We start from the raw sequence: 27,623 nt of genomic DNA, 5'->3' as shown, positions 1-27,623 counted from the left end.
ATTCTGGTCTAAGATGTTTTAAAACCAGAGGAGGTTGAAGCATTTTGGGAAAGAAACAATGTCTGAACTTGTCAAATGAATGCATGGAAGGGAATGAGTTGGGCTGGATGTCAATCCAGAGCCTACCAGCACATTCACAAAATTGTTGGTGCTCATCTCTCCAGCATCTTGAGGTTTGATTCCAAAAAACCCAGGACTTATGCAACTGCACTGTCTGGTGATGCTGTTTCTCTCCCTGGTAGCAATTCAGCTTTTTGGCTGATTTCAGTAAAACTCAACTTGGAAATAGAGGTCTCTGATATTTGCAACCAGTAAGAACTTAGTATGTTCAGGTTGCATGAAAAGGAAAGGCTCCAGACCCCTTTCCCAGATAGGGTCTCCATGGAGAGAGATTTCAGTGAAATGCCTTTCAGACATTGGAAATCTATGCAGAAACTAAAACTTGAGAGACAAATCCATAGGAACACAAGTTTCACTGATCTGGCTGCTCACTGCCCTTACCGTTTTGCAAATATGGCTTTCTGTGTAATAAAATGCTCTTCAAAGTCTATGGAGTAAAAGTTAAGAAATATCAGCTTTGAAATAGCCTCAGCAAATTTTAATCCAGCTCTCTTTTGTCATTAAGAGATTCTTCTGTTATGAGAGCAATTACACTTCTGTCCTGTTCCCAAGGGCCTGTGTCTCATTTGGTGAACAGAAGTATTTAATGAGCAGTGATCAGGTTTTCAATATTTAGTTTTCCTTGTTCATTGACATTGCCTTGAGCCTTATTTATTACCAACCCTTATTAAACAAAGTGCTTCAAAGACACAAATTACTTGTTTTCTCATAAGCTCTTTATTGTCTGACTGGTGTATTTTGAGGATGCTGGTTCAACCACTGGGAGATGAGGGGCATGTTATCCTCAGTACCCGTATAACACTTTTTACCTGCAAAGCTGCTGCTTGGTTTCAACAGCTGCTTGAGACCCAGACTCAATGGGACACCCAGGAGATGAATAGTACTTTTCGCTGGCTACCTTTAAAAATTTTGGTGATTGGCCAGCATTGTCATTTATCTCTGCAGTAGAGGCAGGAGTGCAAGTGTTCCTGAGAGTAGTGTTTGATAAACTGGCAGTAACCACCTGCAAATGTGCATGAATGGAGGGACTGGGTTAAGCTTCTGAATTTCAGAGGCCTTGCTCCAGAGCAAACAGTTATTGGAGCTTTTTAATGAAAATGTTGGTGATTCTCTCCTCACTCCCACTGCAGTTTTTAATTTAAATTTTATCTTTAAACAAAATCTATCAGTAATTTTTGGTCCAAGATTAAGCCTGACATTTATAAACTACCCCAAATCAATGCATGTTTTGATGATATCAATGTATTGCTTATAATCTGAATAACATGCCTTCCGTAGCAAAACTTGAAATGTCTGTCTTGTGCATATGTGTTAATTTTATACTGCTGTCTTACCAGTGTGTTGTGTGTAGCTTAGTTATTCCTACTGCTTCCTGGATCTTTGTCTTGACTGTACTTTGTGAGTGGAAGATCTTCAACTCTCCAGAAATCTGTCATTTTTAAGTTTAAAGTTGTACTCCCTCTGCAAAGAGGAGACGACCAGCAGGTCAGGTTGACTTGCAAACTTGGCCCCACCTTAGTTAGGGGGGCTGGGCAGAGGCAGAACTGAGCGACTGGGTGGTTGTTCAGTTGTTCATGATGGACCATGATGCCAAGGGCCTTGTGTGCAAGGGCAATACCCCTCTGTCATATTTAAGGGGGCTCTGCTTTGCCTAAAAACACAAGAGAACTGTTAAAATGCTTTCTAACACCTTTGCATCTATGAAGAGTTTAACAGATGTGTTGGCTTTAATTTCCTGGTTAACTTTTAAACCTGCTTACAACATGGCTATTTGGTAAGTTACAAGGTGCTGTCGTGGTCTGCTCAGTGGTGTTTCAAATGCCATTGACTGGCTTTGAATATTTTCTTTTCTGCTGAGAATGAACCAGGAGCTGTCTTTCAAATATTTTTTTTTTCCCTTCCCTGTCATAGCTATGTCAGTTATTGCAAAAACTCCAGCCAAATAGCTGTGCTGGCAAAAAACCTAATGAAGGTGCTGTGATAGCAGCTAAAAAGTTTTCCCTCTGGTGCAGCTTTAATTCTATTTGGGAAACTGATTTAAATTAAATCAGGCAAAAGAATGCTTTTGAGTGTATAAGCTCTGTCTTCTGTGAGGTTTTGCTGATAGGATTGCACCAGCAAAACCTTTAAAGTGCACAGAAGCCCAGAGCAAGCAAGAACTAACTTGTAGTCTTTAATATGGCAACTTTAAAAAAAAGTTGTGTAATCAAAATCTTGACTGGAGAATTTTGAATGCAACTTTTCATCTTGGAACCAGTTTTTAGCTTTGTTGTGTGATTTAGAGTGAGCAGAAGTCTATACCTGAATGACTTGTCATTTCATAAGGCCCTGCATGTGATTGTGATTATTTTTTTTTCCTCCTCTCTCCTCCTCTTTGCAAATGAACAGAGCAATAGAAAAATTGAATGGGTTTCAGCTTGAAAACTATTCCTTGAAAGTTGCATATATCCCTGATGAAATGGCAGCCCAACAACCTCCGCAACAACATCCCCAGGGAAGACGTGGATTTGGACAGAGGGGTCCTCCGAGGCAAGGGTCACCCGGTGCAACCACAAGGCAGAAACCACAGTCGGACGTTCCTCTACGGATGCTGGTTCCCACGCAGTTCGTAGGAGCCATTATTGGGAAAGAAGGAGCGACAATCAGAAACATTACAAAGCAGACACAGTCCAAGTAAGTTATTTTACAGAACTGTAATTGTAAGCTCTAATACTGTGTCCTCATCTCCCATGTAAAGGAAACTTGTAAAATTTCACAACTAACCTGTGTGGTCAGAGAGCAAATGAAGATAACAGTGAATAGGAAATATTTTGCAAGATTTATTTAAGGACTGGATTCTGCCCTTGACACATGTTCAAATACTAGCTGACTTGTTTCTCTCTTTTCTTTTTAAAAAAAAAAAAGAAATGAGGCAGTATTAGTGGGATGGTACTTGATGCTGGAGAGTTTACTTACAGATGTGCTAATAAGGTTCTGGCACAAAAAGTGAAACAGAAAGAGCTGTAGTGTGTTGGTCTGTGGGACATACAGTCAGTGACATATCCAAGTCTTTAAGTGTTCATTCTAGTTTTAGTTTAATTTAGGGCATTCTTAGGATTATAAATTATTTCAATTCAAGGGGGGAGGAGGGTGGGGGAAGGAAAAAATAACCTTATCTCCTCTTGCTACTCCTTATGCCTCACCCCCATGCATTTCTGGTGAATACATTTGTTGCTAATAAGTTGCAGACCACACCAAAACACAGATTAAGGAAATGCATGGGAGGCAAAAAGCAAGCTGCTAAGTGACCTAAGAAGTGTAGAGCACTAGGGTCGGGAGATGCTGAAGGAGATTGTTCTCAGTGTGTGTTAAATCCCTACCCACAAGGAAAATTTCAGTGCAGATGCAGAGAGAGGTGGGAATCATATTCAAAGAATTCTTCCAGGATACCCCCAAGAGTGGAGAGTGAAAGATGCTGCTTTCAGCAGTACATTGGTATGAGCCCCCAGCTCTGTAGCTACATCAGGAAGGACATGGAAATGAGCTGTATGTGTGCGAGCTGTACGAGGGGGGACAACTTCAGTTTTAAGAGTAGTTAATGAGGATAAGGCAGTCCTCTCTAATTACACACACCCCACACCCCCAACAAACAGGTTCCCCCTCCTCCCCCAAACCCTGGATGATCATGATGCGCCTTCCAACCTCTCATTAGCACGTAACCCAGGAGATTATTTGCTGTGTTTAACAACACAGGTTTAAGAGATTTGTGGTGTCCTGACAAGACTTGGTTGTAGTTTGCCTATGGGTAACCAATTTTTCAGGTGATATCTAAAACATCTAATTCTTGGACTATAAAAATCCTGAAAAACTGGCATAAGGAAAGCTTTTATCTCTTAAAAGAAGGCTGATTAGAGCAGAAATAATCTCAGGTTGCTAACTTCACAGATATGTGACTTCAAGAATGATGTTTTCATTGGTTTGGGGATAAAAAAAGAGATGTCATCTACTTCCAGTTGCACCAAGGATTGCCATGGGCTTCTTAGAAAATGTTACATCGTGAAACAAAATTAATTTTCAATATCAGAAAGAACTGGAAAAATAAAGAGGCTTATTGAAAAGCAGCACAGTTGTTTAAGTTTGGAAACAGCTATGATTCAGGGGAGAGGTGAGGGGAGGAAGCAAAAAGCAGAGATGGAGAGTGTATGTGATCTGTAGTTATTGTTAGAGGGCAAATAATATCCAAGACATTGTCTTGATGCAGGTCATAATTAATTTTTGTTAAATTCCTAGAGCTAAATAAGCAGTGGTGTAGACTAAGGCTAGTAGTTTTAGGGTGCTAGAGAGTGGAGCTAGAGGAAAGGTAATGTCAGGACAAATGTCGGGCTTAAAAAGCATAGGGAAGTAATTTTAAGGATGAATGTGAGTACTGTGATGCTACTTGCTACCAGAGAAGTGCTAGGAAACTCTGTTGCTGAAATCGTCAAAAAAGACGAGATGGGACAAAGCCTGACTGTATTGTAGATGCACAGTCATTATCAGTGGAGTGACAGGACTGGTGATAGAGTATTGGGAAAGCTTGATGAAATGTTGTCTTCAGTGGTTTACCACATTGTCTATCTAACAACTCCCCTGAATATCTTAAAGGGAGTTTAATGAGGAAAGGAGATCCCAGTGTCTACAAAGATAGGGTTTAGCTGGTGAAATTGGGGTAGGAGAGGCTTTTCATAACATGCAAAAATAGTGTTTAGGAGATGTTTAAGTTGTTGTATACTTTGTAAAATTAAACCACTTAAATGTAGTCAGTGTTAGCTCAAAATAAATTAGTTTTATGAGAGTTGGAAATATACAAGTCTTTACCATACAGTACATGGTTACAGTTAGTGTTTTTCTTTCAAGAATTGATATTCATCGTAAAGAGAATGCAGGTGCTGCTGAGAAACCAATTACTATCCACTCAACTCCTGAAGGCTGCTCAACGGCTTGTAAAATTATTATGGAGATCATGCAAAAGGAAGCTCAAGATACTAAATTGTGAGTAAAAAGCATTTCATTGTGGAAGCATTAAAAATTCTGAATTCATGTTGACTCCATTTAAAGATCTAGTCTTTAAAAACTCTTAACGAGTGAATCCGTTGCCATTATCCATATTTAAGCAGGTAAAGGAACTAAGACTTTTTTACCTTCAGGACATTCCACTTGCTTAATTAGCCCCAGCGCACATCTATGTTTTCAGCCATTGTTTGGCTGTGATTTTGAGGTGAACTGGAGCAAATATTGGAGTTTCTTCAGCAACTAATAGCTTTTAATCAGAGTGAGCATAACAAGTTGTGAGCTCTCACTAAAAGCTTTTAAGCTATAGATGATAGTGCTGAAATGTGCATTGTACTTGGACTCATTCTGCTTCTGGTATCAACATGTGTAAGTGAATGGGAGTTGTAGACATTTCTATGAAAATAAAATTTATCTCTAACATGCATAAAAACTTGCACTCTGGTCTCCAAAAGTCTCACTGGGTGTAACCTCCGTTACAGTACAGAAGAAATTCCCTTGAAGATATTGGCACATAACAACTTTGTTGGCCGACTTATTGGCAAAGAAGGAAGAAACCTGAAGAAAATTGAACAGGATACAGATACTAAAATCACGATATCTCCGTAAGTTTTCGGTGGCCTACTCTTCTGGTGAGATGTCTCAAATAGTAGCAATGCCACTGTGGTACATTCAGGTACAGAGTTCTTACAACAATATCATGTGTTTTTGAAGGCTGAGATAACAGCCTTTCAGAGGGCTTTCCATAATGTGGATTAAACTGTTACTTAAGCTCAGTTAAATTTAATGTAAACAGTGAGTCTTCACTGTAAACTCAGTCAAGAGCAAGTCTAAAAATAACATAGGCTATGTAAAGCCTGTGTTAGACTATATTTTAAGCGTCGGTTGTTTTTAACATATTATACCATATGTAATGATGAGTGTTTGAAACTATAAGCCTGGATCAGTTCTGATCTATGTGTGAAAATGAGTGAAACTAGTGATGTCTTAGTTTCTGGTATAGATTAAATTTTTGGACAAGAGGGAAGGAAATCAAATGAATATTGAAAGAGAATTTTTAGTGGCAGTTCTGCCTCTCTTGGCCACTAACAGCCGAACTGGGGTACATCGACTAGTCTGCTTCACCATAATAGCTTTTAGTCTGTGAGTTTGTGAAGGTAAATGAAACCTGTGCAAATTTAGCTGAGATTAAACAGGAGTTTTCAACTTCACTGGAAATCTGCAAATCACTGATTAGATCAACATCTCTGTAGAAGCTTGGCTGTTAATAGTAGTTTTACCCTGGAGTAATATCTTCAGAGAACCTCCTGTTTTGAACAGCGAATACTCTGGCATGAACTTTCAAGCATTTGAGGGCATCCTGGACTTAATCTTTAGTCAGAAAGGGTGAGAATAAGCCTTATAGGCTGTAGAAAAGGGAGAAAGTTTGGAAGACACACGCAGATGTTTGAAGAGGTGTGAATACATACAGGAGACAAAAAAAAAAGTATACTGCAGAAAATAGCTTCCTTGCCTTTATTTGAGCTAAGAGAACTCCTCAAAAAGAACACATTCAAAATTGGGTTAAAGAACCTGAGACCTTCCTTAAAGGTATGTAGACTTTTATGGAATTGGTCTGAGCACGAGAAGTGAATCAATTGGAGAAGCAACACCCAAATAAGTGTGTTTCAAGAATAGGTTTTGTAAGGCCACCATGCTCTCTCAAATGTGTTGGCATGAACATTTTGTTTGCAAACAGTACACAGGCTGTTAATGTTGTTTCTTAAAGGAAAGAAAATATGTACAGGGTAAATGGGATAATGGTCTTCATTCTGTGAAACCAACTTGTCTTCATTGATGATAACAGAACACATTGTCTGTAAACACTTGCAGAATATTTTTTAATTTAGCAAGTTAATGGTTTATTTGCATTAAAATCTTGGCCTCAAGATTATACTTGTCATGCTATGCCTGAAATAGCCCCATGAAGTTGCCTGGTTTAATCGGTGCATAACAGAGAGCATGTATGCCCATTGATTCTGCTTTGTCTAATTAGCCTTTCTCCTGATCTCTTCATTTAGGCTTTTTGGTAAGCTTGTCCATAAAGTTAAAGTAAGGCAGCTAGTTTGGGAAAGTGTTTCCCCTCTTCTTTGGGGTGTTTTCCACCACTTTCTTTCCCGAGGCAGTAACTCAGTGCTCGCACGCTGGAAACTTAGATTGCTTTGTGGATGTGTTTCGTGCTCGCTGCTGCTTAGCTGAGATGTGCAGGTTGCCATGCTGCCTGCTGTGCAAGAAAGCAAGCCTTGCATGCTTCTTCCTCTCTCCTTCCTGCCATGGACTTCCTCACCCCTCCTGCATCCTGCTCTGACTTTTTTTTTTGGTCTTCACCTCTTCAACTCACCTTTTCTTAGTACATAGATAATGTCATGGCTTCCCAGTTGGTTTCTTCCATTTCACCATAGTAGGTCAGCACTTGTTACCTAACAAAGCACTAGTTTAATGCTGTAACACTTTCATTTTCCCTGAGGAGTTACTAATGTTTCGCAGCAAATGTTGACTTGCAGACAGATTTTGGTTTTACCATTATGAGGATTTGGAGGCTCTCCTGCAGTTTCCCTGAGGGTTGGGCTTTTTTTCCCCTCCTCTCTCAAGGAAAGAAATGGTCTAATGGTCTGTGTTTCTGGGATGTCTAAAATGTTTGAAGCCCTCTCTCTGTTAGTAGGGCTGGTGTGGAGTGTGAAGCTGAACGGTACTGCACTGCTCTGCAGCTCATGTTCCTGCAGAGCATGGTGGTTTCCATCTTGTGTTACACCTAAGTACATCTCAACCATCTGATCCCAAACCTCACTGTGGTGGTTTTTGTTGCGTTTGCTGTGAGGACAGAGTTTCTCCAGATTCTCTGTTTGAGCCCTGTTATGAATTGATATTATGCTCTTTGGAGAGCAAACTTGACACACTCAGATGTTGTTGCACTTGAATGATAAACCTGGATTACGCTCTGGTATTTGCTAATTAGCTGTGCTTCTGTTTCATTTGCAGATTGCAGGACTTGACACTCTATAATCCGGAAAGGACCATTACAGTTAAAGGCAGTATTGAAACTTGTGCCAAGGCTGAGGAAGAAATTATGAAGAAAATCAGGGAGTCCTATGAAAATGATATTGCTGCTATGAATGTGAGTTGCCTTGTAACATGGGCCCTTTATGGAACTAGAATCACAAAGATTTAGGTGTGAGGGACCTCTGGAGGTTACCTGGCCCAGCAAGGGTGTTGCTCAATATAGGGCCCGCTTTGAGGTTAAATGAGGTTATGTAGGGACTTGTCCACTCTTGAACATCTCCATGGGTAGGAAGTCTGCAGTCTCTCTGGGCAGCCTGTGCCCTGTCTCAGTGCTCTCATGGTGAACATTTTTCCTAATATCACGTCAGAATTTCCCTGTTGCAACCTTCTCTATTGCCTCTTGTATTAATTCACAGGGCTTGGGTGAGTGTTTTTATTATTTATTTATGCTATTTTAATGAAGGCTTTTTCTGGTTTCAATCAAGGGGGATTGAGAAATTGATTTAGATTGAATGAATGAGCATTTCACTTTTTTCTTGTTGCAAAAACCTAAAGGAATGTGTGTTTATGTACTATTGTGGTTTTATGTGCTCTAGTTTGTATGTTTCTTAAAGTAGTGGTTCCCACTCTCTTCATGTTAAAAGCACATCAACATCTGGAAGAAGGATCTCTCCTGCTTTCAAGTATTTAATTTAAGAAGGCTTTATTAAAGTTTTTGTTGATATAGGTGATAAAGGCATTTAGTTATTCAAAGATGATTGGTGATTATAGAATAAAAACAACACACCTCATTAGTTTGCCAAAGTATTACCAACGCGTATTGAGAAATGATCCAGTTTTTTGATAAGCTATGAAGAACTCTTTGTGTGTGTATCCAAATCTTATGGTCTAGAATCAGACTGGAAATATTTTCTCAGTTTACGGTAGTCTTTGATTTTCTAGAAATGGTTGCTCTGTGTGGTTTTCCTACCGGCTGGAGAGAATATTCTCCCTGCTTTTCCACTCCTTCCCACACTATAAACAAATTGCATGACACGAGCTACACACAAGGACACAAAGTATTTTATAGTGGTCCATTTTTACTTCATATAGCAAGCAGGAACACGGGGTGAGCTTGAGGCTGCTCTGCTATTTGGCAAAGGTATGGTAAGCAGAAAGCTACCTCTGTTACTGGATGGATTTAAAGTTTTGTTTGTAGTGATTATTAGGGTAGTTTTTTAGCTGGTGAAGTCTTGGGGGTTTTTTGGTGTCTTGTGGTTGGCTTATCTGGATGGCCTGAGATGGTGTTTGTCTCTAGCTGAAACTAAAGCATAGTCATATTACTGGGCAATAATCTGGAAAAGTGAAAAAGGGTACTAACAAGTTTTTCATCGTGAACAAGAAATGCTTCCTACCAAATGATGCTGCCACTTTTCTCAGGTGTGGCCAAGTAAGGGACGTGCAACTTCATAGTTGTTACTTTCCCTGCAAACTCTGGGGGTATCTTACTTTATCTTTTGCAAGGCATGGAAGGGAGGATGGGGTTGTAGTGTGGCATATACCCCCAGTGTATGAAAAGTCAGGGCTTGTGCATGGGCTTTCTCTGTTTATTCAGGGCTGTCTCTTTAATATAAAGCCAAAATTGTTATATTATTTCTCTGATAATTTTGTTCACTCTGAAAATAAACTGTATTATTGCCTGAATTTCTTGCTATAAAGTTTGTCATATATTTACCAATTAAGTTGTAGCAAGTGATTCCCAGCTGCCTTTCCTACTACATGTTTTTAATTGGTCTGTGCATATGTCTAGGAAACAGGTTTGAAGCAGAGTCCTTGGGGTAATGGAAATTATTTTTTTTTTTTTAAATAACATATTGACATCTTCTCAAAAGGTTAATAGCCTATGCCAACTAGGATTTTGATTAAAGTTAATAACCAGGATTGTAAATCTTAAATAACTCTTCTGCCATTGCAGCTTCAAGCACATTTAATTCCTGGATTAAATCTGAATGCCTTGGGTCTGTTCCCACCTTCTTCTTCAGGAATACCACCTCCTGCAGTGAGTGTTGCTTCCGCTGCTGCTGCTGCTTCATATCCACCATTTGGGGTAAGGGAAGTCTCTGATTTTGGATGGCTAGTGGATGGTGGTACTAATCTGTACAATGCTGCTATTCAAAACTAATCAGTTTGTTGTATTCTTGCCAAATCACCTCAAAGGTCTGGGAACAGTGTTTTTAGTAGCTGTATTCTGTCAGTTTTCTAAATGTTGTCTGTCTGTATTCCTGCTTGCACACTGAAAACGTTTCATGTGTCTGCAGTTGGGAGCAGACATTCATTGGTCACTTGATGAAATGCTCAGTAAAACCAGAAAACGGTGTTTCTTAAAGTATTAGATCCTATTTTCTAGAGAACCTGAAATGTTACAGAAGGAAGTCTCATATAAAATAGAATTTTAAAATTGCTGGAATTTGCAATTAGTAATGTTAGTTTGCAATTTTATTCCTGTTGATATGTAAGGGAAAAAAAATTCTCTTGTCATAGAGTGGGGATCTATATGTAGCTAAAATGTTTGTTTGAATGTAGTAGTTCTAGAAATATACAAGGCCTGTTGAAATGCCGTATTCCTAAATATATAGGATTTAAATTCCATGGATTAACTTCCAGAGAGCTGTGATTTAATTGCCACATTGCCCTCTAAGAAATATGTGAAAAAGTTCAATAGGATCTTATTTAAATGCAGTGCTGATTAATAATCATAAATGAGGTCTTTTGCTATGGAGCAGAAGATAAATTGTTGTATCAGAAAGCTCAAGAGTCTTTCTGGAAAGAGATGGTGCTTTGCTATTCAAGAAAAGACAACCTCGTTGCACAGAGAAGGCAATTTTTCATCTCTTCCCTGTTTCCGGTGGTGGTGGTTGTTAGCAACTCAATGGAAGATGAATTATCAAAATGAACTCTAACAAGTAGATGACAGAGCTTTACAAACTCTGACATGGCTGACTTTGCCCTCTTCTTTGTTCAACAGTAACATCTAGAGAGCTAAGTCTGAGACTCTTCATTGAACTAGAAAAGTGAAAATGCAGCACAGCACACTGAACTTTATCAAATAACTCAAGTGGGTCTATATATATTGCACTAAAGGGTAGTTGTTGCCTAAATATTTTTCCCAGAGGAAGAAGCCAAGAAAATGTCACTGCGAGGAACAGGAAAAATTCCACACTCATAGCATTGTTTGTGGGAATGAACAACTTGGGTGTTATGAATGTATTATAAACAATATTGAGTATAATAGTGGCTTTATCAGGAAAAAGTGCTCCAATGAAAACTACAAGGGAAATATGTTTATACTCAGTTATTTTATTGCTAATACCAGTGCATCTATGACAAATAAATTCTACCTGCTCTAGTCCCCCTGCACTTTGATTAGAGTGGCAGACTAAGCTAAAAAATAAAAGTTTTTGCTTCATTGTATTTTATAAAATGCCATCTATGGTAATGGATTGCCTCAATTTATTTCCTCTTTTTTAAGAGAAACTAGAGGTGATTTGTTAACAGTATATAACTTCAGCAGTAATGAAAAGTGTAGCTTTTTCTTTCTTTTTACTCCAGATTTGCAAACTACCTTGCTGTTCTTGAAATTTGTACTGTAAGCCTACAGCTCTGTTCCTCGCTTGGTTTATTTTCTTTCCCACTTTTTCCTTTTGTTGTGGTTCTTTCTTGCTTTTGCTTTAAATATGCACCTAAACAGTGCTGAATTCGGTGATTTCAGTCTTATTCCTGTCTGCCCCTCTGTTGCTAGTGCACCTTTATTCCCCCGCCAATATGTATATGTTTGGCCTGCTAGGAGCTCTGGCAGTTTCTATGTTTCTGGAAATAGGATAGTGGCAACATCTGGAAAAAGGCATCAAGAAACAAGTGTCACTGTGCCAAAGTGTAGAAACTTTGCAGCTGGAAGGACCACACTATCTGAACTCTCTCTTGCTCCTGTTCATGTTGTTTGCTCAGTCCTCTCAATAAGCTTTCATTCCAGGTAGTCTAGATGTATGACAAGCTAACATGCAAAAAGAAAGGACAAACTCACACATTCAGAGGATAAACTCTGGCTTTTGTGGAGGTTGGGGGTGGTATCAAGACAGTCCCTGAGCCTGACAGTAAGGGCTTCTGAAACAAATGTATGAACAATTGAAACTATTTCACCTTTTCTTACTTATATGTGACCTTATCTGGAAAAGAGCAGGTGGTTCTGTGTGCTTCAGGCGAGTCAGCCCCTCAGATTACTTGGAGTAGCTGTGCCTCTCTGGGAAGAGGAAAACAAGGAAAAGTATGAATTTATCTTTTAATGGATGCAGTTTTTCTAGAAAACAGTTTCCTTTTTTTTACTTTATTGGACAAAGACTTTTAAATCTTGTTTGTATATGAAGTTAGTTTCTGTAATTTCTGAGTTTTACTCCTCTCCTAATTCTTTTTGTCTCAGAATAGTTTTTAAGACACTGATTAAATAGGGTATTGGGGCATGTAGGAGTAGAAGGAGCAAATGGCGCTCTTTTAAAGAAGAAAAGGAAACAATTTGAAAGGCTAAAGGTAACTGCAGAGGGGGATCTAGGAGAGTGCCTAAGGGATTTAAAAAATAAAAATCTGTGTGAGTAAAAGAGGTTTCAGGGAAAGGAGGTCTTTAGAAGAAGCATTAATGACAATCACAGGGACACTTATGTTCACTTACCTGTGAGCTATTTGTTACCAAGTTCCTTGTTTTGGCAAAAGCGTTTGGGCAACCCAAGTCTCTTTAACTTGTTTTGAGCAGATGTCCTTGTACGCTTGTGAGCACTGGTTAGCTGGCATTGAGGGTATCCCTTTCAGGCAGCTGAAAATTGTTTCTGAAAACATTGCTGGCATCAGGGTGTAAGAAGTGTATCCTGCTGCTGTTCTTGCTTTATTTTATGCAAATTTTACCTTCTGCTCAGAGCTGGACATGAGTGGCTCTTCCCTGTCTCCTGTTTGTTTGACTGAGCAAAGGTGTGTTCCTCAGCAATTTCAGCTACACTATCATCAGGGGCCTCTTGGCATCTGATGTCATTGAAGTCCTTTTGTGAATGTGTGCTAACAAACCATACAGTGAGCCATGGGACCCCCACTGAGATGTGCCTGAGAGATATGAAGCCTTTGTTTGAATACCTTTGAATGTATGGACCCTTTCTTCACCTTGTTGTGGGGATGAACTCACAAGTGGCTCTCCCTTGGGTCAAAAGAGGTAGGTGGGTGAGCTCTGGGGATTTGCAGAAGAGTTTCCGTGTGGAGCTGATCCTTCATATGTATTTTCTAGTGATAAGGTGTTGCTGTGACCTTCTGTAGAACTTGTTCCCAAGGAAACTGAGGTGTCATCTTAATTATTGAAACAAGTGTCTGTCACATTCCTGATACTGCTTTTTTATATGGGTGGAAGGAGAAAAATCTGCATAGTAAACAGATCTAGGATTTTGTTATATTGCCAGAGCTTAAAATGACAGGTCTGAACACCCATATATTATACAGCTGTAGCCAAGCATTCCTAAAACTGAGTATCCAGAGCTTGGGACTGAATAATTAGGCAAGTTTGGCTGTGTTAATGTGACCTGTGTCATGCTTCATCCTCTCTCTCTTCATACAAAACTTTAAGGCATATTTGATAAGAGCATAAACACTGTTGTTCAGCTGCTTCAGGAATAGTCCAGTGTCATGAATTTGGGAGATGGTGATGTTATCAAACACTGGTTTGCATTTAGCTCCTTGGACTGAGTCACGTTCAGGAGAACAATTTCCATGTGACTGAGATACCTCACTTTGTATGGTCCATCTCCATGATGGTTCACACTGGTGTATGACAACAAAGTCTTATTGCATAGAGCCTCATCTAATTCAATCTAATGAGATGCAGTTTGTTTTACTAAGAATCTGGTCCTGACAGTAGAGTCCATGCAGGAAGGCACAGGCTGTCCCGGGTACTTATCTATTTAGATATAAACACACGTGTGTGTGCACTTGTCTGCTGCACATGGCTAACGGTGTCTGAGCACCCCATCTAGTGCAGGCTAACCATTCTCTTTTTTTGTATTTACCTGTCACTAGCAATAATTCTTGATATTGCAACTATATAATTTATTTGCAAAGTCCAAGCTCTTGTTTGCCTGTTTAAAGCACTCATTTTGTGTAGCCCTTTAAAAGGGATGCAATGGAATTCCATATTGTGTTTTGATTCCTGAATTTTCCTATCCCTTTTTGCAAACATTGAAGATCTGTATACTTTCTTCTGGTCTCCTAAAAGACGAGTAAATTGGAACATGTGGGAATCACTGAAAGGTGCTTGAGGAGAAAGTAGGACTTAATAAAGGTCTCTGTTAAGAATATTAGGAGTTAAAAATTATTTTTACTGTCAAACGGGCATGATTTTACTCTTATCCTGGTGATATGACAAAATCAATGGGGTTTTTTGATGAATGCGTGCCCTTGTGTGACCATACTAAGGCCTTTCTGTGCCTATTTGTAGCTGATGTCCTATCCAGCTGCTTTTGGGCCTGGAGAACCACCACTTTCTGCTTACCCTTAAATCTTTCTCCTTAACTCTGCAGTTGAATGCTTGTGTGTATTGCAGTTCTGACACAATTGCAAATAGCTTCATTATTCTGCCTGCTGTAATTTGTAATGAATGTCATGAGCTGAGCACAAAGAATTGGGATTTGTGTGAGGAGAGTAAGATTCTGCAAAAGTGGATATGCCCTGTGCTTGTTTTCCAGAAGATATGTTGCCACAAAAAATGTTTTAGGAAGTATCCCAGCCAAACTCCTTCAGATGTAGTGCTGTACTGCTGAGAGCTGCTTTGGTGAAATTGTTGCTTCTGTCTTCTGAACTTTGGGGAGAATATGCACATACTTGTGTCTCAAGAATAGAAGTTTGTTCTCATGCAACACTGAATATTTTAAAGTTCCACACAAACAAGAAATCCTTGTCTTAAGAGTTCAACTGTGTACAGTCATGCAATTAAATACACCTGGCCCATCTGGTGGGCTTAACTGGATTGCACCTTTCCTTTTGTAATTGAAACTTTGCATGTTTAATTCTACATCTGACTGAATTTCTTCTGTAGCCTTTGGGTTTGAAATGTGACATCCCAAGGGTATGGAGGAAGGAGGGCTAACCTGTGGAGAGCTCATCCTGCCCTTGAATGTCCTGAAACAGGGTGGTAGAATTAATTCTCTCTGTTTGTCGCATAACAGATGTACTCAAACATATAGGAAGGTGAGAAGTAGACAACTTTCCTCCACAAGAGGAGTTCACACCAGCTGCTCCTGCATCTGTAAAGTCCTGTAAGAGACAGCTGAACTTCTGCTGTGTGAAAGTTAAATAAGGTTAAGAGACACTCCTCCACTCGCAGTAGGACTGCTTTCTCTACTGCTCTTTTTGCATACCTGTTGTAGCTTCTTGAAGCTCTACCCTCAAAATGCACTCTTCCTTACCTTTTCTTTAGTGTCCCAGTTAATTTTCAGGTTGTGATATGCATAAAGGCTTCTAGGAAGGAAAAAGGGGGGGGGGGTGGGGGTGGGGAGGGGAGGAAGTAGTTTCCTACAGTAAATAAAACCAAGAAATCAAACCACCTTTTTCTGATAACAAAAAAGTCTTGTACAGCTAGGCTGATAGGCTGCTTTCCTTTACTCTTTTTGCCATCTCTTGAAGCTTTTTGTTGCAGGTGAGGAACGTGTCAATGGAAAACTTTTTCCTTAGAAGATGTTGTGGTTGAGAGAGATTCCTTCTTTATTCTCCAGTAATTTTCTTAAATAATAATAGTAAAGAAGATATCTTCTATACCGCATAGATGTAAGAGAAGAAATAACTGTATTGTGCTTTTGGCAGGAAAGAAAAGTAATTTAAAATGAAAAATTGCTTCATTGAGGGCCTTCATTGATGCCCTGAGCATAGATGAGAGACAAGGAAGAGGAAAAACTGTCCTATGTTTCCAGGTACTTTGACTCTTACTTGGTGGAGTTGGGCTCCTTTGGATGTCTGGGTTTGATAGGATTAGCTTGTGCAACTGTTTTCTCTAAACTACCCAGGGGTAGTAATATATGTACACCTATAATGTGCGTAGTCATAAGTGGCTTTACCCTAATTTGGCTAGCTTGTTAAGCAGTAGATGATACTCAGAGGAGCTGTCCTATAGCCAAAAGAGGATGTGGTTTTGGGGGGTGAAGAAGGATTTGTCGGTGTTTTTAGAAAATGGTTTTTATGTTAGTGAAATGAAAACCATACGTGTACAGCACACAATCTCGACGAGGGCACTGTAGGACAACAACATTGTCTGAAAAAATTACTACTAGCTAATTAGATTTCTTTTGAAGATTGTAACCTCAGTGCCTTGAATACACCTTTCCTGCTGCTTAGTTTCTTAAATTCATTAATGATGTATTTTTGACAACTAAGAAATTTGCTCTGTAGTGCATAACACTGTGGGATTGTTCTGCCCTGTGGAGAAAATGGTTGGTCCTCCCACTGCCTCGAAGTCTCCTGCTCCTACCATGCTGTGTTGGCAGGGATCCATGTCCGGAGTAGTCAGAAACTATTCTGCCTCTGGAGATGGACTGGCCCCCAGTGAGGGAAGCAGAAATGCAACTGGCACTGTATGATGTACAAAGATCTGGCAAGTTGACAGTTGGTATTTTTTCTGAGGTGTTGAAGCTTCTGGTTATTCTTAATAGCTCTTTTTACAGTTCTGAGGTTGTCATAATGCAAATAGCATTGCTCGCTAACTGCTAATGCACACTTTTTAAAATAAAAATGGCTTCTTTGTCACTGCAGGTTTCAATACTTGTAGTGATATTTGTAGTTCCTTGGGACAAGAGATAAGAATTTGTGTTGTTCCCCTGCTCCCAAATGCTTGTCGTGGGAAGAAGATTTAATTGGCGTTCCTTGAACATCTCAGATTCCCAAGCTCTAAGTACCAGGCTCAGCATCTTCTGAATGTTAAACTAAATGGGAAATTTAATTCCTTAAGGTGCCAGATAATATTTTGTTACTAGAGTATGCTGAGCTCCTTCAGGCCAGAAACAAAAACAGGTCAAGTCCTCATTCTGGTGTAGCTGGCTCCATCTCTGGCTTGTTTGTTCATTAAATGTGACAGAAAAATACGTGACCTTTCTGTGTTTTCACAACCTGTTTTTCTTGCAGCTGCCAAGGAATCAAGAGCAGTGTCTTTGTAAATCAGAGCTGATGAGTACCTGTATCTTTCAAAGCCACAGATTTCATGGGCAACTTCTAGGAGTCTGGAGTACCCATGTGGCTGGTGTGTCACAGACACAATCTTTGAAGTGGAAGTTTCTATACATAAACACTTTTGTTTTGGTGATCGTGCAGTGTTGCAACACCAAATACCTATGTTTGCTGCTTGTGAATGACCAGCAAAATTCCTGCTTACGTAGTTTCACAATCTGTTCCTTATGTTGATTTCTGCTTTTGGCTGTCTACTCAGAATAAAAGGTGGCAGATTGCTTTTTTTGGCATTGTGGCCAATCAGATTTTGCAAAAACAAAAAGTTCATGTCATGTTCAGAAATATGTCAGACCTGTTCCTGCTTGTGAAATGCCTTATAACCAGCCTGTCAGAAAATGTTCCTTCTCTGCTTCTGCGATTTCTACCCCCTCATTCCTGGCTAGGTTTTCACATTGGAAACACTTCTGATAGGTGTGGTCCTGTTACTGACTTCTAGTAGTCTGAGGAGATCCCCATGGCTTGCCAGGTAGAAGACGATGGTGATGAAAAGCACTCAAGTTGAGAGCCAAGAAGTGAAGTGAGTAGTACTAAGTGAGATGATTTTAGTAGCATCTCACTTAAGGTACTGACCATTGTGTAATAACCAACTGTGTCTGAGTTTCAGGTGTTGAAATGCAGTAGTCCCCAAACTGGAAACGCAGACAGGGGTTATTGCTTAGGTTTTCAACTGAGATGACCAGCTCAGCTAGTTGGACAGAGGGCTCCCACCTGCACCGCATACTTTCTGGGTGTCCAGGACTGATTGGGGGCGGTGAGGGAGTAGAACTGCATGGCCTTGCCATGGGCTGATTGCCTCAGAAAGGGTCATGCTCTTGGTTCATCTAGTGACACAAGTGTTTCTTACATGATGCAGCAATAATGCGTGCAGGGTAACAGGGAGCCAGCTCTGCTCTGAACACAGCATGTTGCCAGGCCAGGGACCTGAATAGTGGAGGGAGGTGGTGTGATGAGCTCCTGGCCACCCTAGGAGAAGGTTGCTGCAAGTGTGATGCTGAAGCTGCTGTGGGGGAGTTCCTTGTCATACTTAGACACCCTTCCCACCACTCCTGCCTCTCGCATCAATCTGGGGTTCACGTGAAGATGAAGCCCTGGGTGGATGGTGGCAGTGCAGTTTGTGTGCAGGAAAATGGGTGATGCCTCAGGGTGTCCGGAGTGAAGTTAAAAATACACATTCCTCCTTTTAAATTCTGTTTTGCTAGCTCTTGACTGACTGAACTCAGCAGTGAAGAACTCTGTTACCTTCTGAGTCCCGGCTCTTCAGATAGGGAACATGGCAGAAGGTTTTAGATTCACAGCATGGGCTTAAATCTGTTCTAAATAAACCAGAAAAGCTCGTTGGGTGGGGAAAGCTCAGGTTTCAGTTTAACTTACCCTGCCAGCACCACTTTAGCTGATGTACAAGATGGTGACCCAAGAGGTATTTGCAAGGATGTTGTGAAACTGTGGATCATGTTAGACTTATCTACCAAGACTTTAAATGTTTTCCTTTAATGAGCCTCTTGTTTCCAATGAAGGCTTAAACTCTCAGCGTTAGCAATGGAAAATAAATACTCTAGGATTTCTTTCACCAGTGTCAAAAGCTTATTTTTTATTAATGCATTGAATCCTACTGGAATGTCTTCAAGGATACTTGGCTTAATGTTGGTTTCCCCTTGCTGCAAGTTTTTATTACTAAATAAATAAGAGCATTTAGTATAGCTGTAGGCCAGGATAATTCTTCACAGTGCATTTCAAAAACATGGTTTGAATTTTGGCTTTGGGTCTGGTAGAGGGTTTGAATAAAAAGATGCCTCCCTTCCTGACAAAGCTTATGGTGTTCTGAAGACGAAGTCATCTGTAAGTCTGCCAGTGGTGGTCATGGCAGTTAGGAAGGGGAGAGTGGTAAAAGAGAAGTTTTTGATGCAGCCATCTACTAGTTGTATATTTTACTTTACGTAGTGGATTTGTTTACTATCTGGAAACAAAAAACCACCAATAACCCACTAGGCTAGATGGTAGTCAAACATTGGCTGAGACTGTTGCATGCAGTCTTAAAATAGTTTTTAATTATTTCCCTCACAGCTAAAAAAACTGATGCTGGCTAGAAATGGATAATGTGACTTTGACTTAAAATAAACACCTCATCCTAAGGTAATTCATTTGCAACACATTTAGAGTAAATGAAAACATATATTGGAGATGCATAACGGCCTTAGAAACCAACAAAGATCTGATTCTGCTTCCATTATGTCTGGCACAAAATCCTATGTACTTCAATAGGTACAATATTTTTAAAGGTTTACAACCTTATCCCAAATGTTGCCATGGATTTACCAACCACATACATTTGATGGAGCAAGGGGCCTGGAGATACTTAAGAACATGACTGGAAAAAAAATTTGTACTGTTGGTAGGCTTGCAGAAAAAGACCTAGATTAATGGTCAAGTTAACACAAGGAACAAACATGTCCCCTTACTAGCCCTGCATTGGGTGGGATCACACAGTCATACTGACTGAGGGAGCTGTGGCCTGACCTAGCAGCCATGTCAGCTGCAAGCAAGAGAGGGGGGTTCATCTTGGGGAAGAACCAAGGAGGTAAACTCCCTTTTTTTTTTTCCTTTTGTGTTTGTTTTTGGGGTGTGGTTTTTTTAATATAATTTCCCCAATACAGTGTCCATTCCCCTAACTCTGGTGGCTTGGGACCTACTTTTTTACCTACCACCATCTGTCTGAAGAATCATAGCTTTATTTTTCCCAGTTTTCATCCTTGCCTGGCCATGCTTTGGCTGTTATGCAAGTGTCAGATGAGGAGGAATGTTTTTGCTTCTGATATATCAAGTAAGGGAAAAGCTCTCCTTGTATGTGATTTTGGGCAGTTTGTAGGACTGATGCACCAGGCCTTGGCAGAAGAAATGTTACAACAGAAAGCTTATCCCAAGGGCAGCCTGTTGGGCTCTAACTCTGCAAGCAAGAGTTGCAGAAAGAAGAGTAAATCTGCAAATTTTCTTGGCTGTGAGTCTTCAGCTTCTAGCTCTGGTGTGGAGCAGTAACCCTCATGGTGAAGGGCATGGGGAAATATCCCAAGGAGGGGAAGAGCCAGCTGAGGAAAACTAAGAAATGACTGCTCTGCTAAGCCAGTTTGTTAAGAGTAAACTATAATGTGGTAGGGATGTCAGCAGAGGAGCAATTCTGAGAAAATCTTCTGTAGGACTGCAGAGTCTGACTGGAGTGAAGGGGGACCATCCTGATGATACATGCATTGCAGGAGCTCCAGGCAAGCCCAGTATAGTGAGAAAGATGACAGGGGTTACAGGATTCAGGAACAGATTAGGCTAGATCTTGGATGGAATTGATGGGAATTTAATAGAGAAATAATATTTAAAAAAAAAAAAAAAGAAATAGTTGGTATGGGCTGTTAGGCTAGGGACAGATGGCTGGTGTTCAGGGACTTGCAGGAGGTATGGAAGGAGGTGTATCCAAGCTGCTACAGGAAAGAGTCAACTAGTCTAAAATGTTAAGAGCTACTGGTGTGCAGAAGCAGTTGCTTAGCTTCATCCGATGGGGTAGATTAATTTACATCTCTGTTAGATCACTGTTTTCAATCATGATTTAAATGAGCAAGCAGGAAATCTGATTTAAGTTGACTTATCAAGTTTTACATCTGTACTTTAGTTACCTTTCTGAAAGCCTTACTGTAGTCTGTACCACCACAGCTACCCTTTGCTAACATAGTGAATATATCTTTCTATTTAAACAAGTATGCAGTTTACCATTTGCTTTGGTTAATATATTTTTTCCATTTTCTGTTAAAAAAATGATGAATGGTGCTTTTCTTATTTGCTTGATTAATTTTTAACTTCTGATTTTCATCAGGCTACATTTGGATGGAAATTGGAATCCAATTAATGAACAAAACTAGCATTTAAAATTGTTTTCATTAGTTAAATGTGCTGGATATAGACGAAAACTCCTTATCAAGCCTGTTTTGTGTTTAAAGCATACTGATTTTTGTAGAAACAAAGCAAGTATTATCAGCTGTTTATGAACTGAATTAATTGTTTCTGGTTAGCATGCTCTTCAAGAATCTGTTTCTTAGAACTAAGAAATCTTGGTTTCTGAATCTTGCTTTCTGGAGCTCTTTTTTTAAATTCTAAGAAATTTAAGTTCTCCATCTGAGTGAACATCCTGGTGTTGTATGTGTGCTCTGGCTATGCAAGACAAACTTCTCTCCCCAAAGCCATATTCCTCAAGTGTATGCAGGCCTCCCACCTCACCACCCAGAGGAGTATGTAGATTGCTTTATATTGTTTAGACCTGTTCAGTGTTAGGGTGGACTAGTCCTGAGCCCACCCCACAAATATGCTAGGGCAGAGGAGACATCACAGTGCATCACAGACCTCTGAGAGAGTTACTCATGAATTAGGATGGATGTGTGGACCACACATCTTGGAGAACCTAGGTTACTATTTAAAAAGATATTTTTCCACATTTTGGTCAGTTCCCAGGGCTGGGCTGGTCTTGAATAAACTATTTTCTTGGGGGGGGTGGGTGGGGAATAAAGTCAATGGGGAAGAGAAGAAAATTGCACAGACTTCTCCATGTACAGGAGACCTTACTGTTGTCAACTAATTCCATGACTTAATGAACTTTACAACTTCAGTAACTAATGCACACAACTTTTAGATTAAAAAGTATTTAAATTTATAACTATACCGTTAAGGGCCTTAAAATTATGAAGTGTAAAAGATGAACTGCAGGATGCTCTCGAGTCATTACAGACAGATCTTCTCCAAGATATATATACACATATATATTTTAGTTTTTAAATTTTAAGTATATGTTTAAGCAAACTTGGCCTTGTTAAGGGAGTGAACGTTGAAGCTCAGATTCCACACAGTGGGAAATTAGTTCCCTAAATTTAGTGCTTCTAACATATGTTTAAGATCTAGGAATCTATTTCTGATATAACTTATGCTAGAAGTTCCTGGAAAGCTCTATGACTTATGCAGCATGGCACGGGGAAGATTAAATTATAGTTGATTTTCTTCCATCCTGAGATCCTCAGAAGCATCTGTAAGATTGATGGGTGGTGTAGTCATTGCATTATGTTTTGATGTGTTTCTTTTGGAGGATAGTCTTCCAGTAAATACAAAAGGATTTTAAAATTATTGTGGGTAAGGAGGTGGACAGATAATAAATTGAACTTGGTGTTATGATACTCTCTTAAAAGCTTTAGCTAGACTTGATTTCTGCCAGAAGAAAAAAGAAAGAGCTGTTGTTTTTGACATTCATGCTTTAAAACAAATCAAACAGTATGGTTTTTTGAGTGGTTAAAAATCACTGTGGGTAAAGAAATGGACATAATTTCTCTAAATCCTGTGTGATGTTATACTGGAGATGAATTTTGTTTTACGTATGTGCCAGTGTGTTTTGCAGACAAGAATCTGAAAAATGATAATGTATAAACAGTTCAGTATTGACAGATTCTCCACTGTTCCTTAATAAACATATATCACTATTACATCAAAACGGAAGTGTAATATCAAAGAATCTCACTCACACAAATAATAAAAGTAGTCCTTTAGGAAAAAAGAAGTTGAAATGTATCAACAAGTCAAAATTATGAGGAGGGATGAGGGGAGAGTGCTACAGTGAGCTGACTGTACAGTTGGAAAGACACATGTACATCTTTTGTCTTTCATTGCATTTGCTGCCCATGTTTAAGGGTGAGGCAGCAGAAAGGAATTTCAGTGGTGAATTGAATCTAGCCAAGAAAGTGGCTTGAAATCAAGCTTCGGGAAGGAGAGGGGAAAACTGTGCTGCAGGCAGATGGGCAACAGAGGGAAGGCAGGAAATATCTGCAAACAAAAGTAATGAAGTTTGATTTGTTTCTATGGTAGAGAAATGTGTCTGGAGGTGGATTTAGGTAGAAGCTGTGTAAATTCTTGAAAACCAAGTCAGGTTACGTGTTTGATTTGTAGCAGTGTTGTATGAATTAGCTGGAAAGCTTGTGTGCATTAGTTCAAAGTTTACCTGGAAGAGGGTGGCTGGAGTTGCATGTTGGAGGGCAAACTTTGGCAGTGGACTTTTGAGGAGCTGGAGCATGTGTGGACAATTGAAGGTAGAGGTCAAGGAGATAAGTGAGTAAGGGGTGGCTAAGCTGTCTCCACCTGGACCAGAAAGAGGTTACCTCTACATACGTTGCAGTTAGTATGGGTCAACAAAACCAGAAAAAAACAAATGCCTCGTGAATTTGTATTCATTTAGAAACAGTTTTCTGAAGTGGTGAGATCAACCAAGTACCCACAGTAGCATTTCCGAATTACTGGAAATCTTGCTGGATTCACAATGAACATGTAAAAGGACTTACTACGAGTACATTCACCGGACGTTTGTGATAATAGGAGGAGAAAGTGAGTAATCTTCTGGAAAGCGGTTTAACATATATACTGAAGTGACTGGTATCTTTCATTACAAATATGTAGTTTCAGGGCGTAGTTTTGAGATCGTTTTAAACTGATCTGTAGGCAGATTAAAAGGGCTGTTCCCACCTTTTCCCATGCCATGACCTAATTGCTGCTGCTTCCTCCCTTGTTCCAGGACTGCTGCTTGTGTGGTGCTCTGGTTATTTGGGTCAGGGGCCCACTGTGTGCCTTAAAAATCGGCTGGACCTGCAATCTTGCTGGCCCCAAAGCACACAGGGCAGTGGGGAGGCGGGGTGAGGAGGGCTGCAACCTGTGTCTGGGGAAAATGTGGGTTTAAACCAGCATAAACTGACTGAATCCTGATGCCTTGTACGTGTGAAAACACAGGGTAAATTGTGCAACTGTTGCGATCACCTAAAGCGTCTGGCAGACTGTGTTTCTATTCTCAATATCCTATTCTGGGGTTTCTTCACCTGGTACATGGAGCTGTGCCTGGAATTTGTTTCCCCTGAGGTTACAGTTGACTTGCGTTTACCAAAAATACAGTGGTAAAACTTGGAAACAAGCATTTTGTTCTGATTTTTTTTTTTTATGGTTAATGCACTGGGACTTTGCTTCCCCTTGAAATAAGTTACTGAAATTTAAATATAAGTAGAGATAGCTTTTTTAGGATTGCAGCTGGTTTTTGCTTTGTGTTGCATATAGCATATCTTTTTCTGAAAATATCCCAGAAAAAGCTGCTTCGGTAGGCTTTTGTATGTGGGTCTGTGTCCCTACCAAAATATACAAGTGAGCAAATCTAAATGAGCACAGTTGGTCCCACATGCTCTGCTCACTGGTGTTTGGGCTGGTCTGCATGGTGGGCACAGAGAAAGTGAGGATGAGGATGGCTGTGTTGTCTTCAAATACCCCTGCAGGAAAAGGGCTTGTTGGTTTGATCTTGTTGAGGATGAGCAAAGCAAATTTTGAAAATACACGAGGGCTACATAGAGGAAGAAATGCTTTAAAAGAGGTGGGTCTTAAATACCTTCTAGTTCAAAGAAAGGCTTGTGTGAAATGCTTTTGAGAAGTAACCCTGACATAAGTGGATGGATTAATGGTACGGTTGGCGTAGTGGGTACTTGGTGGTGCTCCAGTAGTCCGAGACGAGCTCTTCTGAGGCTGGTAAAATAGTTATGGTTTATTGTGGCATATGTAACCCTGCGGTTCAATCATTGCTATGCAGCATGTAGAGAGGATCTCAAGTGTTATGATGTGCTCTCCAGCTGGGGCATCTGCTTGAAAGCAATAGGAAGCTGTAGTGGTGCCTGATATCCAGTGGGTGCAACGTTAGGGTCCTCTTGCTTTTAAGAACGCCTAATCTGATGTTTAATTTACTAGCCTGCTTGAGGCCTGCTGCCAAGGCTCCAACTGTTGCATAATGTTACACAGGAGGAATCGCTGGCAGTTTTCAAGCTGGCTATCATTCCAGATCACTCCCACACAAAGGAAATTGTAGCATATATGTAACTCTGAGGCTTTTTGTGCCACTCTCAGCACAATCTAAAATTAAAAAAATAACTAGGAAAACTAGAAAGAGTTTGCCTGCTCAGGCTGTAGCCCCTCTGCTTGTAGCAGCCTCATCTGCAGTCTTGCATGTGGAAGAGAATCCAGATAGTGACAGGTAAGAATGAAAGCCTCGCAAAGAAGCAACACCTCAATCATTTTTTAAAAACTCCTAAGCATTAAAATTGTAAGTATTTTATAAAAGATAAAATAATCCTCTTTTGGCTCAAACTCTTCTTTCATGTTCTGTGAACTTCGTGATTCCCAGAAAAAGCCAGACCCTAATATTCAGACATCACAGGACATAGTAAGATTTCCCCCTCATTTCCATGCATGCCTGTTCTGTACGCGTTTTCCTGTCAGTCTGATTCGTAATGTTCAAAAACATTCACTACATATTTCCTTCTTCCCCACAGCAACAGCCTGAGTCTGAGACTGTTCATCTGTTCATCCCAGCCTTGGCAGTTGGAGCTATTATTGGCAAGCAGGGACAGCACATCAAACAACTTTCTCGTTTTGCAGGCGCATCTATTAAGGTATTATTACACTGACTAACTTTCTGTCTATTCTACATGACACTTTCAGCAAGTTTGCACAAGCCATGTTTTCGTGAATGTCCTCCCCCACTCCGTGCTTAGAATGTGATGTGATAAATGGTACATTTGTTTATAAATCATCTTTTAATCTTCCTTGAGACAAGATAATTAGAAGCATGTTTTCAAACGTCTCCTGAGGTGTGAAATATAAGCTGCAAAGAAAACTACTTTGGTGGTCTTGATTTCTTAGAAACAGACTTAAGCCTTAATGATGCAGTGCTTAAAGGCTTTATTCTTGCTTTTGGTAAAGTGAAAATTGGTGAGGTAAATTCCCCTTCTAAAAACAGCAGCACAGGTGAAGTCTCCTACTGCTGTGGACGCTCTTGTTCTGTTCCAGATGGATTGGTCTGGGCTGGCTTGGATGGCTTCACGCTGAAGGGTTTGTCTTGAAATCACCCATGTACTCTAAGCTCCTGGGGTTGGTTGGTTCTTTAACATTATGTTTACCCCTGGCACCCTGCTTTAACATCCAGCTGTTTGTTGACTGCCTCAATGTAGCTGAGAAGACGATGGTTTGCAGAGGTTGGCTTAATGGTAGCTTAAGTTCGAATTTTAGTCAATTTAGTGAAATCCTCCTTGGCTGTGTGTAGGGTTTAGTACCAGTTGTGGTTTGTAGGAAGGCCTGGAGTTTCTGCTACTAATGCCATTGTAACCACAAGCATCTTCTCTAGATGCTTGAGCTTCTTGTAAATAGCCAGTTCTGCTATTCTGTGCTGTAAAGATAATGTTTTGGCCTAAATTAAAAAAGAAAGAAACCCACAGCATGTAGCTTTGTTATGCACTGTTAGACTGACATTTTCCGGCACAGATGAAGCAAACATTTTCTTCTCAGTTCTCTTTTTGCTCAGGAGATGTGGCCTGTTTAGTGAATGCTATGGCAGGGATCTGCCAAAGGTTGGGGCAGAGCTGGTTGTGCTGAGTTGAGCTTGGTGAAGCCAGTGAGGCTGGGCTTGGCTTGGAAGGTGTTCATCTAAGTGTGCAGAGAAAAATAATTGGGGAACCCTGATGAATGCATCTTGTGTGTGGTTTGCCGAATGCAGATCCATTTACTGGCCAATCAACCAACTGGCACACTGCCCAATTCCATCCTTTATTGAGCAGTATATTAAATAGTTGTTATACTACCCAGATGGTTTATGTTAGTAGAGCACTAATAATCATATTTTTAGGGGAAAAAAATGGAATAGAAGAAAGTGAAAGGTGTTGAATTTTCTTTATCAAAACTGTGTTGCATGGAGGAGTGATGTATCGCATGTATTTCCTCTTTCTCCATTCCCATAGTTTGTGTCTAAAAATTAAGTGGTATATGGAAAGTAATGCTAGGTGGAGAGAGAAATGTGAAATAACCTGGACCTCCAAGAACCCGTTCAAACTAGTTCTTTAGTTGGTCTTTGGAAGACAGTTTAGTGGAAAGGGAGTTTCCCATGTTTCTCATGCATCTGGCTAACAGTGGCCTCAGGCTTCCTTTGCTGGCTGGCACCCCTCTACTCTACGCACTTAACATATCTGTATTAATTGAAATTCAGTTAAAAGTTTGTTAAAGCTCTGGTCTTTTGTTCCTTCAGGAGGAATAAAGTAAAGACGATTTTTGTGGGAATGGGATTAAATCTTAACAGA

General features: G+C 40.1%; 1 protein-coding gene across 2 annotated transcripts in view; it reads left to right on the top strand.

The window, feature by feature from the left end:
• The window catches only part of IGF2BP3 (insulin like growth factor 2 mRNA binding protein 3), a 116,998-nt gene that overhangs the window by 78,077 nt on the left and 11,298 nt on the right, over positions 1-27,623 (top strand). Inside the window, exons 6-11 of one of the 2 annotated variants that reach the window (XM_074837362.1) lie at positions 2,509-2,793; positions 4,996-5,130; positions 5,631-5,753; positions 8,167-8,302; positions 10,142-10,225; positions 25,827-25,946. In XM_074837362.1, the coding sequence (XP_074693463.1) occupies positions 2,509-2,793; positions 4,996-5,130; positions 5,631-5,753; positions 8,167-8,302; positions 10,142-10,225; positions 25,827-25,946 (883 nt within the window). Of the gene's footprint in view, positions 1-2,508; positions 2,794-4,995; positions 5,131-5,630; positions 5,754-8,166; positions 8,303-10,141; positions 10,274-25,826; positions 25,947-27,623 lie in introns of both variants that reach the window. The other variant, XM_074837353.1, reaches the window with a different exon arrangement.

The sequence above is a fragment of the Strix aluco genome, chromosome 1, assembly GCF_031877795.1.
Source record: "Strix aluco isolate bStrAlu1 chromosome 1, bStrAlu1.hap1, whole genome shotgun sequence".
Lineage (NCBI taxonomy): Eukaryota > Metazoa > Chordata > Aves > Strigiformes > Strigidae > Strix > Strix aluco.
Note: the sequence above shows the minus strand (reverse complement) of the source record. Positions and strands in the feature narration are given on the sequence as shown.